Consider the following 18,489-nt stretch of genomic DNA (forward strand, 5'->3'; position numbering starts at 1 on the left):
TATATATATATATATATATATATATATATATATATATATATATATATATATATATATATATATATATAGGACCCACTTTATATTAAGTGGCCTTAACTACTATGTAGTTAAATTATAATTATTAATTTAGTACAATGCACTTATTGTGTACATACATGTTTTTACATTGTACTTATATTTGAAAAATATCTGCACATAATTACATATGTAATATATATATATAATTTTCTATTAATTTTTTGTAGGAAACATGCTTTAAGTCCTGCTGTCCTCTACGAAATCGATGTCCCGTTTCATAACAGAAGGTCATGTTTTGATTCGAAACCCCATAAGATTTTCTGAGATGTTGATTTATGACAAACAATTTCAAAATTAGTCCGATTTAAGTGATAATTACAAAATATCATAGCCATAAGGGTGTGTTACATGATGACTGTTTTCTCTGAAAGCGCTGCTGTCCGCACGTGCTCTGTTCAGGACATCCAGACCATAGACTGTGACGTGTTACGTCTCAGTCAAATGATTAACAATAAATGTCTTCTACAGAGGACAAAACTCCGTGGGCGGTAGTCAGGAGGATATCATATTAATGTTGCATCCTTGACGAATGGCTTTTTTTTATCCACTTCTGGATCGTTTTGGATAAAAGAGTCTGCTAAATGCATACTCGTACGAGTGAGAACTCAATGGTACGTTCCGTCCCCCCTCTCTGGTTCATCATGGTATGCTCCACGCTGTGTCCGGTTCGCGGCGGCGCTGTTTCCGGTGCTGTGCCGTGAGAACTGCAGTGCGCTCGGTCCTTCCCGACAACATGCTATCCCGTTCCCGCTGTCTCACCCGGAGCCTCGGGCGCTCGATCTCCGCCCTGCGACAGGTACTTGTGTGTGTGTTTGTGTGAGCCGTCAGTGTCCGGTCTGACCGAAAGACCGTTAACCGGGGGCGTGATGGCTCGCGTGAGCGGTAGGCCGCGGCCCAAGGGCAGCAGGACACTCGCAGCAGAACCGAGAGACACACGAAGAGAGAGTTTACCGCACATCACTGACGCTCACACACGCTTCTGCTGTGTTAAACGATGTGTTTATCAAGCTTTAATTACACACGTTAGAAGAGTGAGGTACACTAAGGAGTGTCACGAGCGCGAGCTGTCACTCGATAACAGGCCTGACAGTCACCGTGACGTCAGAGGTGTGTCAGTGTCTCTCTCTCTCTCTCTCTCTCTCTCTCTCTGTGTGTGTGTGTGTGTGTGTGTGTGTGTGTGTCTGTCTGTCTGTCTCTGTGTGTGTCGCTCTCTCTCTGTCTGCGTGTGTGTGTGTGTGTCTGTCAGTTAAAGGGTTAACTATGTTTGTATATCTGTAAAAAGCCAGTTCACGTTTCTGTAGCACTTTATACGATGGGGATTGTTTCAGAGCAGCTTCAACAGTAATAAACCACAAAATAAATGATGCAAACTTAGTCAAATATGAGACAAATCCTAAATATGTCTAAAAAGACAGCGCTGTCATTTTCCGTCCTGTCTTTATTTGTGACATGATGGGGAAAGAGGTTTAAGTAAGTGTGGGTTTTGCTGCTCGGTCAGTGTTGACTGATGGACTGCTGTCCTCTTGTTCTTCTGTCTAGAGTAACAGTGTTCTCGCTCGACGGGCCACGTCAGGTGAGTTTACAAGATCACATAGAAGGTGTTTCTGTAAGAGTACAGGTTTATCAGTCTCGTGTCTTTCTCTCTCACAAACATGATCAGATGTGCCTGTGTCTGGTTTCTCCTCCAGGTATATCAGCGAGTCAGTGTGTCACCGTCAGGAACGGCCCGTAAGTATCAGTGACGTCTGCCGGAGGATCCCTGGCTCCTGGCGTTCCCAGCAGATTCAGAGTCACGGATCCGACCGGATTGTGTTGTGATGTTGTGTGTGCTGTTGATTTCCAGGAGCTGTGAGACCCGCTCGAGCGTCTATCAGATCAGATACTTCAACACCACGACCGCTCACAGTACGTTTCAGCACTAAAATAAGGTCTGGTGATACTCTGGTGCTAAAGAAGGGTTACACAGCATCAGTTTGCCTCGCTTTTACTCCTGATAAGACTGTGTACCTGTCAGAGTGTCAACACAGTTCTGTCACTTAAGGTCACTTTTCTTCTGAAGGTCAGGGTCAGCCGTCATTGATTTTAAGGTCAATATTTGAATTGTTGTACTGGAAAACAAGACAGAAATACTGAGGAAGAACATTCACTTTTTTTTTTTTTGTTCCAGTGATCAAAGATATTTTGTAAAATGAATTAAAAATTCAATGGCGATCTGTTTTAAAAAAAAATTTCTCCAAAATGTTGCCATAAATCATTTTCTAATTTTTTCGTGTTCCCTTCAACTTGGTCCTTTAAAAGTAAAAAAAAAAAAAAAAGGTTTACGTTTATCTTCCTGAATCCTGCAGAGACCTTGTTCAGTGGTGAACTATAGAGTCAACAGCTCTCTCCAGTTGCACAGCTTCCACTTTAACGGTCTTCTGTGCTTGCAGGGAATGAGGTTCTCACAGTGAATACACCAGCGTTTGCTGAGTCTGTCACAGAGGGAGACGTCAGGTGGGAGAAAGGTAAGAGGAGTTCAGCAGGTGTGCAGGACAGACGTCTCGCCCCGTTAGACCCCGTTAACCCTCTTCTGTGTGTCTCCAGCTGTTGGGGACAGTGTCTCTGAAGACGAGGTCGTCTGTGAGATTGAGACTGATAAGGTAAGAAGTAGTTTTGAATGTTTAGGAGACTAACAGTTACGGTTTAATTATTGGTCTGTGCACACATCTGTTAGTGCCGTGTTGAGCAAGGCATTTATTTAAGAAAATGTGTCGCGTTAAAAATAGTTCAACCTTTGGTACCGTGCCTCTGGACACCTGCCTTCTGTTCCAGGCTGTATTTGGTAGCAGGAGTGTGTCCTATTTCAGCAACCGTTAAGAAACCTGTCTGATGAACATGACTCTAACATTACATGGCTTCCTTAAGAGCATCCCGTCCGCTGGAGCGGAGTTGTTATCGAACCTCAAGGATATAAGACCTTTAGTTTAGTTTGAGGAACAAAACATTTAAAAAAATGTATCTAGTCTGTGTGTGTCTGTCTGTCTGTGTGTGTGTTAGGGCTGTGCGATTAATCAAAATCAATCGAAATCATGATTTGAGACATTGGGATTTGCTTATCGCAAAAGCCTGCGATGTAGACACAATATTACTGTGTTCCAGATCATATGCTTGACTGCCAGCCTTGAGTGACAGTCTTTCTAACCAATAGAGTGAGCACTTCTCTGTTCTACCCAATCAGACCTTCTACCAAATCACAATATCTGTCAAAAAAAATCAAAATTAGATATTTTCCCCATATCACACAGCCCTAGTGTGTGTGTGTGTGTCTGGTGTAGAGTTAAGGTGAGTTGTGTGTGTGTGTGTGTGTGTCTGGTGTAGAGTTAAAGTGAGGTGTGTGTGTGTGTGGTGTAGAGTTAAGGTGAGTTGTGTGTGTGTGTGTGTGTGTGTCTGGTGTAGAGTTAAGGTGAGTTGTGTGTGTGTGTGTGTGTGTGTCTGGTGTAGAGTTAAGGTGAGTTGTGTGTGTGTGTCTGGTGTAGAGTTAAAGTGAGGTGTGTGGTGTAGAGTTAAGGTGAGTTGTGTGTGTGTGTCTGGTGTAGAGTTAAAGTGAGGTGTGTGTGTGTGTGGTGTAGAGTTAAGGTGAGGTGTGTGTGTGTGTGTAGTGTAGAGTTAAGGTGAGGTGTGTGTGTGTGTGTGGTGTAGTGTAGAGTTAAGGTGAGGTGTGTGTGTGTGGTGTAGAGTTAAGGTGAGTTGTGTGTGTATGTGTGTGTGTCTGGTGTAGAGTTAAAGTGAGGTGTGTGTGTGTGTGGTGTAGAGTTAAGGTGAGTTGTGTGTGTGTGTGTGTGTCTGGTGTAGAGTTAAGGTGAGTTGTGTGTGTGTGTGTCTGGTGTAGAGTTAAGGTGAGGTGTGTGTGGTGTAGAGTTAAGATGAGGTGTGTGTGTGTGTGTGTGTAGTGTAGAGTTAAGGTGAGGTGTGTGTGTGTGTGTGTGTGTGGTGTAGAGTTAAGGTGAGGTGTGTGTGTGTGTGTGTGTGTAGTGTAGAGTTAAGGTGAGGTGTGTGTGTGTGTGGTGTAGTGTAGAGTTAAGGTGAGGTGTGTGTGTGTGGTGTAGAGTTAAGGTGAGGTGTGTGTGTATGTGTGTGTGTCTGGTGTAGAGTTAAAGTGAGGTGTGTGTGTAGTGTAGAGTTAAGTTGAGTTGTGTGTGTGCTGCAGACGTCGGTGCAGGTTCCCTCTCCAGCTGCAGGAGTCATCGAGGAGCTGCTGGTTCCTGATGGAGGGAAAGTGGAAGGAGGAACTCCTCTGTTCAAACTCAAGAAAGGAGGTCAGACATGTTTGTTTTTGCTAAATATATATTAAAGACCACCAGTTACACACAACCCACTTTTACATGGTGTTTGGACATACATGCGTGTTGGCAGTGTGTGAACACAACCACCCTACAATGATGAAAATCCACTAACTCCTTATTTTTTATACCCATTAAACCAAATCAGTCTTATTAGACCTGCTGTTTTGATGTCACTTTGATTAGGCCCCGCCCACTGCCGCTGACTGACAAACTGCCGTTACAGTGCTTAGCTAACGTTGGAACCGTATTTTATTTCTCCTTCATCTGTGTGACTGGTTCACACATCTACAGCTGAACACCGGTTCTCTCGCTCTGTCATGTTGCTTCTACTGTTTATTGCTGTAGGTGTGCAGATCAGAGATGTATAAGCCACGCCCACTTCTGAAGACCAGGCGGGAAATATGCAGCTCATTTGCATTTAAAGTGATACACAACAAAACAGCTCTTTATTAGAAACGTCGCAAAAATGACATTTTTCCAAGTTATAATAAATGACCTGGGGGGTATTTTGAGCTGACGCTTCACAGACGCATTCTGGGAACACCCAACACCAATATTACAGCTTATGAAAAGGTGCCTAAATGCATCTTATGTTGTAATCATTACCATCATAAGCTGAAGCCACTTCCTAACATGTTCAGTATGTGTTTAACTGATTACATGATCTTTACTAACCAGATAACATGTAACATGTAATGCACTAACTCTGACCAAATACTTCCGGTTTGTAACGTGAAGCTGCTTTTAAATGTGAATAAACTTATTAAAGCCAAGGAAACCTTACTTGTAAACAACAAAACTAACTTTTGAAGTCTTTATTAGGGCAAATGAATAATAATAAAAAATAAAAAGATTACGATGGTCCAAGATCACATTGGAGTATGGTAGTATTACAACAATTAAATGTAAAATTAAATTAAAGCTATTAGCGCAAGAAAACCCCTGATTTGAAATGTCCATCTTCATCATAACCACAACCAGAAATATAGCGTCTGGTCTTTCTGAGCTAGGAAGTGGTTATTATTATAAACGAGTGCTGCGGTGGTTTGAGCTCTGACTGTGTTTCAGCTGGAGCTGTTAAGACGACAGCAGCAGCAGCTCCTCCTCCTGCAGCAGAGACTCCTCCTCCTCCACCAGCTCCACCTGCTGCTCCGGCCGGAGGACCCATCCCCACCAGCATGCCCCCTGTACCCCCTGTGCCGGCCCAGCCCATCCAGTCCAAACCAGGTCAGGACAAATCTGATGCTGGACGTTCAGTAGAGCTTGAGATTGGTGTACTGTGACATTAACTTTGACTGGCACTGATGCTGTTGTTGATAAACGTTTGAGATGAGTGCATGACTGAACGATGTTGAAACACTCTTGCGTTGTGTCTGTTGTAGTTTCAGCCATCAAACCCACTGCAGCTCCTGCTGCTGCTGCTGACACTGACGCTGGAGCCAGAGCCGCCCGATCAGAGCACAGGGTAAGACTCCTCACTCCTCCTAACTGTACGTTTACACACTACTGTACAACATGCATCACATACCCCGGGTAGAAAACACTTGCTGCGTGTGACTCGAGTCCGCCATTCAGGTCCACTTTTAACTTTAAAACAAGCATTATTGTTGTTGTTTTTTTGTATTGATCTGTTTGTCACTTAAGTGCAGAAAGCTCTTAAATGAATTTAGTTCACTAGAGGACCTATTTAGTGAGATTTTGCCTGAAAAGGTTTTATAATGTTATATGTTAATTTAATAAATCTTGTATTGTATCACTTGCTGTATTAGTTTGCTTGGTTTTTATTGTATTTATATGACGTTAGTGTCTTTGTTATTAGTTTTTGCCGTGAAAATAGCCTCAGATGGAATTAAATACTACAATTTATTTAGTATCATTTAATGCAGTTATTTGCTATTAGTGACCAAACAAGATGTTAAACACAAACACTGTAGTATGGGAGACCACCAAAATAATGCTTTTTTTTTTTTTTTTTTGCCATTTCCAGTCATTTATTTGGATAATCAAATCTCATAGTCTGCTCATTGACTTGACTTCAAAATGTGGTGTATTGGCAAAGCATATCCGTGAACACTTATCCTACCCTTGCCCCTCATGAACCTTCATGTTCAGTGAGCGCTTCAGTTTAAAAGTGTAATAATGCAATAATGTATATGAGCTGTTTTTCAGCTGCATGTTTGATTTATCAAGTAGGTTATTTTAGATGGACTACTGACCTTTTTTTGTCTTTCTGAGAGTTTTTTACAATATTTCTGTTTAAACCGTCATGAAATTAGTCGTGAACTTAAACAGTACAAATGTGAGTAATCAAGGCGTTGTTTACCGAATTAAATGCAATGTATATGAATGTGTAACAGTGTTAAATGCCATTTGGAGATTTTCATCAACATTTTGAGTGATGCCTGATTGTTGAATCCGTGACCTCAGTCTATCTGTGCTCTTTAAGAAAATCAAGCCAAATCAAAATGTGCATTGGTCTCTATATTAACACTGCTTTTTGCATGAAATGATATTAAAAATAGCACAAATACTGCAGAGGCCCAGCGTTCCCTTGCTCAGCCCACTTGTGGTTTTGTTTCAGGTGAAGATGAACCGCATGAGACTGCGAATCGCTCAGCGGCTGAAGGAAGCGCAGAACACCTGTGCCATGCTGACAACCTTCAATGAAGTCGATATGAGGTCTGTAACAGCAAACAAGCAAGATTATACAGTCACTGGTGCTTTGACATGTGTTTTTAGTACCCTACCAGTCAAAGGCTGGTGCTCACCTACTCAGTTTTGTCTACACTTCAGGAAAAAAAGTGATTTACTTAGAAATAACACAAATTGAACTCTTTGAGGATAATGGAAACATGACACTAGGGCTCTGTAGTGAGACACATTTCACCATTTGATGTCCATTCACTAGCCTGCGATTTAAATTTTGATTTCATTTCGATATCTATCTATTTATTGGATATAAAATTAAAACCGTAAACTATCAAATAAGCCCTCTCACTTTGTACATTTAAATTGCACTTATGGCAGTTTTGATAATGTTATTTAATAAAAAAATAGCGATCATGATTTTTCATGGCCGATTCCGATACCGATTTTTCTACAAGCAAACTGGCCGATACTGATTTCTGATTTGTACAAATCTTTAAGCAACAAACAAGAAAGGAGGAAAGTGTGCATAAACCAGATGTTTATTTGGTATTTAATAGGCCAAACTGGCTTTTGGCTACTGAAAACTATAGACGTATCCATCTGAAATTATGGGCAGTAACTGCAGAGCAATTAGCCTACATTCAATATAAACACAGATGGTACAGACATCAGCATTTAGCTTTTGTTTTTGAATTGAGTTGAAACTACCCAATTCTTAAATGAATTAAACTACCCAAGCCTTAAATGAAAAGATTAAGTGTAACCATGTGAAATTAAAGGCAATAACTGTGAAGTTCTTCAATCCAAACAACACAATCAACACACATTCAGCATCAGCATTCAGTATTTTTGCTTTTAAATTTAAAACAAGTTCTTTACCAGTGAGACTAAATAAAAGTACGCTATATAAATATTATTCCAAAATGTTAAAAACAATTAATGTTGGTGCTAATAAAACAAAGATTCAAAGTGTTTCATTCATCCAATAAAAAAAAGGTATGATTCACATCTATATTTTTTTTACTTGAGACAATGACAAATAAATAACTATTGTCTCAAGTTAAAAAATATAGATGTGAATCATTTCCCTAAATTTTTTTAGTTGGATGAATGAAACACTTTTTCAGTGTGCTACAGCAGGCGATTTTAAAATCAAATTCAGTCTATATAATTTTACAATAATAATTTACAAAACTGACGTTTACTTCTGGCTTTTCAAACATGTATGCAAGTTCTAATTTACAAAATTCTTTTTTATAAATTCAGCTTTGTCACGGTCTAGTCCACTTCGTTTCTCATCCAACACGCAAGAAGTTGAGCTGAACATCCCTTCACTGTTTCTGCGTGTGCAGGGACAGATACAGTCCGCTCGCACAGCATCAGTGAGCAGGAAAGGGACTCTTATTTTGTGCAGTCGGCTGTTCACTTCCTGCTATCTGTGCCTCAGACATGTAGCTCTGCACTTCCAGCGCTGAACGGCTGCCCGTGTCCTGCGCACAGACTTCGAAATGCTTCCACACAAATAACATGATAGCGAATTATTGCAATGAAGTCTGCACGGAGTGCACTACGGGAAAATAATTGTCTGAATGCGTATTTTAAGCAAAAACCGGCTGGTTCCGATTTATGGCCGGTCAACCGGTGCATCCCTAAATAAAACTGTATAAATAAACTTTTTAATTATATAAATCTACACCAGTTAGTTGTCAAAAGATGAACATTTAATCAGTGGATATCATAATGGATTTATTTAAACATACATTAAATATTCAGTAAAAAATATAATACAATTATAAAAATAGTAAAAATAGAATATTAAAATACAATATGCAATATTCATATATTCATCAAAAAGAGTAAAGTCAAAACGCGGCATGAGTGTTTTATATTAATTTATCTTGGAAGAAAACCGACTGTATTCAGAATAGTTTGATGTGATTTTGATTTCATCTTTCCTGTAATGCCTGATGAAGCAGCGTTTGAGCACAGCTGCTTTGTTTACAGCAGTTAACAAGGAAACCTTTATATTTCTGATGCTCCAAAAGCGCCTCCTGCTGGGAGAGAATTCATTTGCATTTTCTGCCTCTGTTTTTCTATCTGACTAACAGGTTTATGGACGTTGAATGTCTTTTCTGTGATGCATGTGATTTTGTATGACTATTTGATCACAGATTATAGATTTTTTCCGCGGTTGAATCACTTATTACATGAAACATGATTATTTTCCGTAAGTTATTTAGTATCTTTCTTCCCCAACCCTTGATGTTCATGTTAATTTTGTTCTGTAAGTAGTAGTAAAGAGGAAGAGGTGATCGGTTCACACGAGGCTGCACAAAGCTTTTAGCGATTATTTGATGGCTGGCATGCTTCAAATGATGTTTAGTGATGTTTTGATAAACATCAAACTAACTTTGATATTTTGATATTTTAAAATTGATCTTTTCAACCCAGCCCTACGTGACACAAATTATGTTTGAGCTGCTTCTTTGTGTAGATATCTGCTCCAACTCAATGAATTAAAAAACAACAATAAATGATAGTTACATATGCATTCATTTTTTTTTTTACTTGTAAGCCTAAAACGCACCAATTCCGGTAAACGTGTCTAAACGTCTGCCAGCTAGTGTGCAGTATAGAGACACATATGTGTGTTGACAGCCCTGTGAAAATGTTGCTTATTGGCCAAACCTGATTAGAAGCTGCGCAATGCCCATCCAAATGGTTATAGATTGGAATCTGGCCTACAGGAAGAGATTTCTGAAACCCTATCTCCACTTAAAGCGCCGAATGTAAATATTTGGTCCTAATGTTGGTCAAAACAAAGATAAGAAGGGCAAAATGGGCTTTATTAATTTACAAGGAAACGTTAATGTCCACAACCTCCCTCGCTAACCCCTGAAGAGGACACTTTGAGGATTTCTCCCCAGCGCAAATGGCCGTATTAGCTTTCAGCTGCTCGGGGTCGGTGTTCTGCCGCTAATCTGGTTGGCATTGATGGGATGGAGGAAGACTCTGCCGGTCTGGAGTCGAAGGAGCGCGCTCGTCTGCGGCCCGCGAGCATCTGCCTCTCTGTCCCTCGAGACCCTCCTGCGGAGGGAGCGTGCGAGACGCCCCGAACGTTATGGGCTATTATGACAGGCCAATAAGATTTGAAGGCTCTGGAAAGTGAAGATTTTTATCACGTCTTCTCCCCTTTCTCTGAGAGCGCGTGTCTTGGGACGGTCCTAATTTCGTTAGCGGAGAAACCGGAGAGGATAAACGGTGTTAGAGACAGGAAAATAGAGAATTACAGTCTCGGCCCTTTTCACTCAAAACCTGGCCAGACTGTCCACAACATCCTCCATCAGTGTTTGAGTCAGGAGACGGACCGCTCAGGCCGAGAGCTGAAGAGTACTCAATATAAAATAGAAATTAGGAATGAGTATTTTAATGGGTGTGCGTGTCATGGCGATTAAAAGATTTGAATAAAAATGTGCTGTTGATGAGAAAAATTATGATTTTCAAATATTCCAGTAACGTATTTGAGCTGTTGACAGAAATATGATTAGAAACATAACAGATTAGAAATACAAAAATATTATCAATGTTTTCAAAAGGAAACATCTAAAAGGAATATGAGCGTCCTGTTCCAATCATATTCAATAATGAAGGGCTTTGTCGTTGACGCGCGCACACACACACACACACACACAAAAAAAAAACTTTACAATTATATATTTTTAGAAATCTAAAATAATATTTTTTTCTCATCAGTTTTGTCAATATTTGAAACCATCGTATTCCCTTTAGATGTTTCTTTCAAAAGCATTGATAGATTATTAATAATCTAACATGTTTGAAAAGGTGACATTTAAAACCAATGTGGTTGTTTCTGATTTTCCAGTTATACTCCATGATGTCCGACCGAAGGGAATGATATTGTTTCAGATAATGCAAGGATAGTCCGTAATGCTGGCCGTTGCTGAAGACTGGATGAGCGTCTGTAAAACCGAAGCCCTTCACTAATACTCAACTAAACACATTTTCCCGATTTTATTTATCGAGCTGATTGCACACTTTTGAAGCCTTAGTACTTCAGTAGATCGGTGCATTTATTCCATCATATTACTGAATATTAATTATATTTTAAGCAGTTCATGGTCAGTCTCCCAAATGGAAGGTAAAATATCTCAAGGTCTTTTTATATCTATCTAGGTCTTTTAAAGATGATTTGCGCCAATAACTTCGATTTCAGACTTTCTCAGACAAAAACATGAGATGATTAAAAAAGACCTGGAAACTGCACTGCTGTTTATAACACTTAAAGGTCGAATGTAAATCTCCATAAAGAGCAGCGTGAACATGCTGCTAAACATCTGCTTTTAGAGTTGGAGTTGGAGCAGCATGAGAGTAACTGTTTCTTGTTGTGTTCCTCTGTGACAGCAACATCACAGAGATGAGGACGCAGTATAAAGATGCTTTCCTGAAGAAACATGGCATCAAACTGGGCTTCATGTCTGCGTTTGTGAAAGCGGCTGCGTATGCTTTGACTGAGCAGCCTGCCGTTAATGCTGGTACGTTCACACACACACACACAGCGTTCAGCCTCAGCACCTCACCACTTCAGATTAAGCGTGTGTGGTTATGTGGTCATCTGTTCGAATCTAAAGAACACGTTTTACAGATTACCTTTCTGTCGCCCCCCTCCTCTCTTTCCTTCCAAACCTCATTGGCTTGGCCTACATAGACAGGCACGTTTAACACTGTTTCATCGGGACAGTGTGTGTCTATATTTGCCCAGAGCTTCACCATTTCACGTTCTTCATCAGAGACTTGCATGTTCCTGCGGGTCGCTGCGCCCTTCAGAGTCATAGCTAACTAACAAAAGATTTGCTTACAATGAAATAAATGTTAACTGAAATAAACAATTCAGCTTATTTTATTTCAGATAGTTGTCTAAAATAAAATAATAAAACTTAATCTGAAATATGAAGACCAAAAAACTCATAAAATGACAAAAATTGGACAACTCACACGTACATTGAAAGCCGTTGTTTTTATCTTTGCAGTCATCGATGACACAACCAAAGAGATCGTGTATCGGGATTATGTGGATATCAGCGTGGCAGTCGCCACACCGAAGGTAAATCCTACATTTATTCTTCTTGTGCAGAAACTAATGCTTTTACTCCGCAAGGACGCATAAAATCGATCAAAAGTAGTAACCGTACAGACATTTATAATGTTACAGAAGATTTCTCTTTCAAATAAACACTATTCTTTTGAACTTTCTATTCATCTGTGAATCCTGAAAAATAAAATGTTTCCATAGAAAATATTGCCTACTGTACAGTATTGTTCAAAATAATAGCAGTACAATGTGACTAACCAGAATAATCAAGGTTTTTCGTATATTTTTTTATTGCTACGTGGCAAACAAGTTACCAGTAGGTTCAGTAGATTCTCAGAAAACAAATGAGACCCAGCATTCATGATATGCACGCTCTTAAGGCTGTGCAATTGGGCAATTAGTTGAATTAGTTGAAAGGGGTGTGTTAAAAAAAATAGCAGTGTGGCATTCAATCACTGAGGTCATCAATTTTGTGAAGAAACAGGTGTGAATCAGGTGGCCCCTATTTAAGGATGAAGCCAACACTTGTTGAACATGCATTTGAAAGCTGAGGAAAATGGGTCGTTCAAGACATTGTTCAGAAGAACAGCGTACTTTGATTAAAAAGTTGATTAGAGAGGGGAAAACCTATAAAGAGGTGCAAAAAATGATAGGCTGTTCAGCTAAAATGATCTCCAGTGCCTTAAAATGGAGAGCAAAACCAGAGAGACGTGGAAGAAAACGGAAGACAACCATCAAAATGGATAGAAGAATAACCAGAATGGCAAAGGCTCAGCCAATGATCACCTCCAGGATGATCAGAGACAGTCTGGAGTTACCTGTAAGTACTGTGACAGTTAGAAGACGTCTGTGTGAAGCTAATCTATTTTCAAGAATCCCCCGCAAAGTCCCTCTGTTCAAAAAAAGGCATGTGCAGAAGAGGTTACAATTTGCCAAAGAACACATCAACTGGCCTAAAGAGAAATGGAGGAACATTTTGTGGACTGATGAGAGTAAAATTGTTCTTTTTGGGTCCAAGGGCCACAGGCAGTTTGTGAGACGACCCCCAAACTCTGAATTCAAGCCACAGTACACAGTGAAGACAGTGAAGCATGGAGGTGCAAGCATCATGATATGGGCATGTTTCTCCTACTATGGTGTTGGGCCTATTTATCGCATACCAGGGATCATGGATCAGTTTGCATATGTTAAAATACTTGAAGAGGTCATGTTGCCCTATGCTGAAGAGGACATGCCCTTGAAATGGTTGTTTCAACAAGACAATGACCCAAAACACACTAGTAAACGGGCAAAGTCTTGGTTCCAAACCAACAAAATTAATGTTATGGAGTGGCCAGCCCAATCTCCAGACCTTAATCCAATTGAGAACTTGTGGGGTGATATCAAAAATGCTGTTTCTGAAGCAAAACCAAGAAATGTGAATGAATTGTGGAATGTTGTTAAAGAATCATGGAGTGGAATAACAGCTGAGAGGTGCCACAAGTTGGTTGACTCCATGCCACACAGATGTCAAGCAGTTTTAAAAAACTGTGGTCATACAACTAAATATTAGTTTAGTGATTCACAGGATTGCTAAATCCCAGAAAAAAACAGTTTGTACAGTCAAAGGTAGACACTGCTATTTTTTTGAACACACCCCTTTCAACTAATTGCCCAATTGCACAGCCTTAAGAGCGTGCATATCATGAATGCTGGGTCTTGTTTGTTTTCTGACAATCTACTGAACCTACTGGTAACTTGTTTGCCACGTAGCAATAAAAAATATACTAAAAACCTTGATTATTCTGGTTAGTCACATTGTACTGCTATTATTTTGAACAATACTGTACATCAGATTTTTTTGGCTGTCTGTTTACACCTTCCTTCACTTGTGACCCATCTCTGATTCATGTGTTCACACTTGCCATACCATCTGAAACATCACATGTTGTCATTTACTGCCTCCACATGTTCCTCCTGAAATTAATGGGACCTGTACTGACAAAATGAGTCACAAAGAGTTATTAAAGACATTCTCCATTTAAAATACCTTTAAAATTATTTAGGATTAATTGGAATCTGATAAAAAATGATTTGATTTCGATAGTGAAGTCCTCATCTTTTCTTATTATTAATTACTATATTGATCACAGTACAGCTATTTTTTTTTATCTTTGCTTTTATAAATAAGAACAGATACCTTAATAATTATATATCTAAATTAAAGCATTCATGTGCATGTAAAATACAGTGTGAACGAGGCCTTAGAATGATTTCTGAAGATCATGTGACACTGAAGACTGGAGGAATGATGCTGAAAATACAGCGGAGCATCACAGAAATACATTACACTTTAACACAGATTCACACAGAAAACAGCTGTTTTAAACTGTAATAATGTTTCACTATATCACGGTCTTTACTGTGTTTTTGATCATATTGAAGTAGCCTTAATGAGCAGAAGAGTGTTTCTGTGTAGAGCAGCTGTCGTGTGTGTTAGGGGTCATCTCTGGCCGTGTGTGTGACGTCTCTGTCGTCTCTCAGGGGCTGGTGGTTCCCGTGATCAGAGGAGTGGAGGGAATGAACTTCGCAGACATCGAGAGGACGATTAACGAGCTGGGAGAGAAGGTGAGCGACGAGCTGCTGTCTGAAGACTCGCTAATTCAGCTGCAAATGGAGGAACTAACCAGAAATCTTTATTTAGCTAAATATGTGACATGACCTAAAAAAACAGCAGTGGTAAAACTGATGTCAAGTGAAGGGGAAAAATCGAACGGTCTAATTTCTGAAAAACGCTGTGGTTTATTCCTCTAATGCTGTTTTTAAGCATGTTTCACATTCATGCACCGAGCAGACACTTTCATCCAATCAACACTAGTTCACCAAAGAGCCTACAATAATCAACGTACAGAACCAGATTTAACTGTTTTCTTCAAGTCTGGCTCTGGCTGACTAGTTCTCCTGTGTTTTCTGCGTAGGCTCGTAAGAACGAGCTGGCCGTGGAGGACATGGACGGAGGCACCTTCACCATCAGCAACGGAGGAGTGTTCGGATCCATGTTCGGGACTCCCATCATCAACCCGCCGCAGTCGGCCATCCTGGGCATGCATGGCATCTTTGACCGGCCCGTGGCCATCGCTGGGAAGGTTAGAGGTCACGCTCGCGTGTTGTCTGTGTCCTACATCAGTAGAGTCACCAGTCGCTTCAGGAAGTGGAAACCCCATTCATTTTCTCCATAGGGACTTTTTTAATAATGATAATAACGGTTCAAGACAGAGCTAGTGTTTGAGCTCTCGGGTTGTGGATTAATCGTGTGTGCTTTTAATGAAGCCATCCGTTACTGTTATTTAAACTTAATTTTTTTAAGATGGAAAAAATACATGTTATACATAAAATACCTATGATTGTCCAAGCAGTCTCCACCAATCAGAGACGGGGAGAGAAAACCATGCCAGAACAGCCCCTCAGCCCCAGCCACTGTGGAAGTTCATAATCTCCACCCTAATCGTTTTTAACAATAGAACAGTACGACTTTTATTATGGGACTTTGTTCTCACAAGATTATTTCTTAGAACTGTCTTTTTTCTTTGGATTGCAAGCTAATATCTCACAGTCACAGGTTTACATCTTGCAGTTTTCGCTCAGAATTCTGTTTGAGATTAAATTTATTTATAATTTGTAACTTGCAATTATGAAAAAAGTATGAATTGTGAGTTTATACAGTATTGTTCAAAATAATAGCAGTACAATGTGACTAACCAGAATAATCAAGGTTTTTAGTATATTTTTTATTGCTACGTGGCAAACAAGTTACCAGTAGGTTCAGTAGATTGTCAGAAAACAAACAAGACCCAGCATTCATGATATGCACGCTCTTAAGGCTGTGCAATTGGGCAATTAGTTGAAAGGGGTGTGTTCAAAAAAATAGCAGTGTCTACCTTTGACTGTACAAACTCAAAACTATTTTGTACAAACTTTTTTTTGTTCTGGGATTTAGCAATCCTGTGATTCTTTAACAACATTCCACAATTCATTCACATTTCTTGGTTTTGCTTCAGAAACAGCATTTTTGATATCACCCCACAAGTTCTCAATTGGATTAAGGTCTGGAGATTGGGCTGGCCACTCCATAACATTAATTTTGTTGGTTTGGAACCAAGACTTTGCCCGTTTACTAGTGTGTTTTGGGTCATTGTCTTGTTGAAACAACCATTTCAAGGGCATGTCCTCTTCAGCATAGGGCAACATGACCTCTTCAAGTATTTTAACATATGCAAACTGATCCATGATCCCTGGTATGCGATAAATAGGCCCAACACCATAGTAGGAGAAACATGCCCATATCATGATGCTTGCACCTCCATGCTTCACTGTCTTCACTGTGTACTGTGGCTTGAATTCAGAGTTTGGGGGTCGTCTCACAAACTGCCTGTGGCCCTTGGACCCAAAAAGAACAATTTTACTCTCATCAGTCCACAAAATGTTCCTCCATTTCTCTTTAGGCCAGTTGATGTGTTCTTTGGCAAATTGTAACCTCTTCTGCACATGCCTTTTTTTTAACAGAGGGACTTTGCGGGGGATTCTTGAAAATAGATTAGCTTCACACAGACGTCTTCTAACTGTCACAGTACTTACAGGTAACTCCAGACTGTCTTTGATCATCCTGGAGGTGATCATTGGCTGAGCCTTTGCCATTCTGGTTATTCTTCAATCCATTTTGATGGTTGTCTTCCGTTTTCTTCCACGTCTCTCTGGTTTTGCTCTCCATTTTAAGGCATTGGAGATCATTTTAGCTGAACAGCCTATCATTTTTTGCACCTCTTTATAGGTTTTCCCCTCTCTAATCAACTTTTTAATCAAAGTACGCTGTTCTTCTGAACAATGTCTTGAACGACCCATTTTCCTCAGCTTTCAAATGCATGTTCAACAAGTGTTGGCTTCATCCTTAAATAGGGGCCACCTGATTCACACCTGTTTCTTCACAAAATTGATGACCTCAGTGATTGAATGCCACACTGCTATTTTTTTGAACACACCCCTTTCAACTAATTCAACTAATTGCCCAATTGCACAGCCTTAAGAGCGTGCATATCATGAATGCTGGGTCTCATTTGTTTTCTGAGAATCTACTGAACCTACTGGTAACTTGTTTGCCACGTAGCAATAAAAAAATATACGAAAAACCTTGATCATTCTGGTTAGTCACATTGTACTGCTATTATTTTGAACAATACTGTAACTCATGAATCACAATCTGAGAAGTCAGAAATATGAGTTTCAAACTAGAAGTTGCAAGGAAAAAAAGATTTTTACCTTTTTTATATTTATATTCCATGGCGAAAAAAAAAAAAGTCCATCGCCAAGTCCCATGAAGCACAAAAAATGAGGTGATGTCAATGTATAGTGAAGCTCTTCTGTCATGTCCAGGTGGAGGTCCGGCCGATGATGTACGTGGCTCTGACGTACGACCACCGTCTGATCGACGGCAGAGAGGCCGTCACCTTCCTCAGGAAGATCAAGTCAGTGGTGGAGGACCCTCGGGTGCTGCTGCTGGACATGTGAGGGTCACACACCGAACACCTCCTCATCCACCCACACCCGTCTGTACTCTGGGGACGGACGAGGGATTGATGGAGTGGGTCTGCTTTGAGTAGTTTCATGTTGAGTTGTTTTACCATGTGTATGTCCTCTGGGATTCCCTCTATTATGGAGGAAAGCAGTTCTGTCCTTGTATGTACAAGTCAGCGCACAAAACATGCCCTGAGCAATTATTTGTTTCTAAATGGGGAAGAAAGGATGGTAGTATACAGTATATCATATTTAATGTCTTCAGCGTAAAACGATGGGAGCAGCTGAGCAGAAACACTATGTTCCAGTCAGTTTTTGTACACGAGACCTCGAGGCGTCCCAGACCATCAGATCCTGTCTGCCTGTGTAAAGAACCAAAACTATATGAGACTTTAAACAATAAAATCAATGAAATGCTCACGCTCTCTCACGTCTTTCTGTATTTGTGTCCACTTCGAATCAAGATGATTCAGGTCTGTTCACACACGCATCTCAAGATCCATTTATTAGTTTGGATTAAATGATTCCTTCAGAAATGTAACCGAGTGGAAAATCTTACAGTTTGACATTGAGCAGGAGGCTTATAGTGAGTTCAATGCTGAACAATTGCTACAGATATCGTTTCTGAATTATTTGCCATGCAAAATCATTATAACAGGGTTGACAAAACAATTTAAAGACATTCTATAGAGAGAGAAGTTGTTTTAGTAATGAAGTACTATAATATTTTTGTGATTGTTATAATTGTTATATTGTTATAGTATTTTGAAATGAAAGTTAGAA

General features: G+C 39.9%; 1 protein-coding gene and 1 long non-coding RNA gene across 3 annotated transcripts; both read left to right on the top strand.

Annotated features, from left to right (window-relative positions):
* Window positions 1–679: 679 nt before the first annotated feature.
* Window positions 680–18,124, top strand: dlst (dihydrolipoamide S-succinyltransferase). Its single transcript, XM_052530008.1, has 15 exons — window positions 680–874; window positions 1,618–1,651; window positions 1,767–1,806; window positions 1,922–1,983; window positions 2,508–2,582; window positions 2,662–2,717; window positions 4,265–4,373; window positions 5,469–5,627; window positions 5,783–5,865; window positions 6,982–7,079; window positions 11,472–11,602; window positions 12,098–12,171; window positions 14,683–14,766; window positions 15,117–15,284; window positions 17,566–18,124. The coding sequence occupies exons 1-15, from the start codon at window positions 725–727 to the stop codon at window positions 17,698–17,700; spliced, it is 1,458 nt and encodes a 485-aa protein (XP_052385968.1). The 5' UTR covers window positions 680–724; the 3' UTR covers window positions 17,701–18,124.
* On the top strand, window positions 2,724–4,176 carry LOC127933210 (uncharacterized). Of its 2 annotated transcripts, none has more exons than XR_008147460.1 (3): window positions 2,724–3,667; window positions 3,848–3,927; window positions 4,145–4,176. It is a non-coding gene; the product is annotated as an uncharacterized LOC127933210 (long non-coding RNA). The 2 variants fall into 2 exon arrangements; XR_008147461.1 differs by having other exon boundaries at window positions 2,724–3,607.
* Window positions 18,125–18,489: the final 365 nt, after the last annotated feature.

Source organism: Carassius gibelio, chromosome A17, assembly GCF_023724105.1.
Source record: "Carassius gibelio isolate Cgi1373 ecotype wild population from Czech Republic chromosome A17, carGib1.2-hapl.c, whole genome shotgun sequence".
In the NCBI taxonomy this organism is placed as follows: domain Eukaryota; kingdom Metazoa; phylum Chordata; class Actinopteri; order Cypriniformes; family Cyprinidae; genus Carassius; species Carassius gibelio.

Bases quoted from the DNA above. Each gene is read 5' to 3' on its own strand.
- dlst (XM_052530008.1), top strand. From the start codon at position 725: ATGCTCCACGCTGTGTCCGGTTCGCGGCGGCGCTGTTTCCGGTGCTGT. The intron at 2,718-4,264 runs GTAAGAAGTAGT...TGTGTGCTGCAG, and splicing joins GTGAGATTGAGACTGATAAG to ACGTCGGTGCAGGTTCCCTC. The intron at 5,866-6,981 runs GTAAGACTCCTC...GTTTTGTTTCAG, and splicing joins CCGCCCGATCAGAGCACAGG to GTGAAGATGAACCGCATGAG.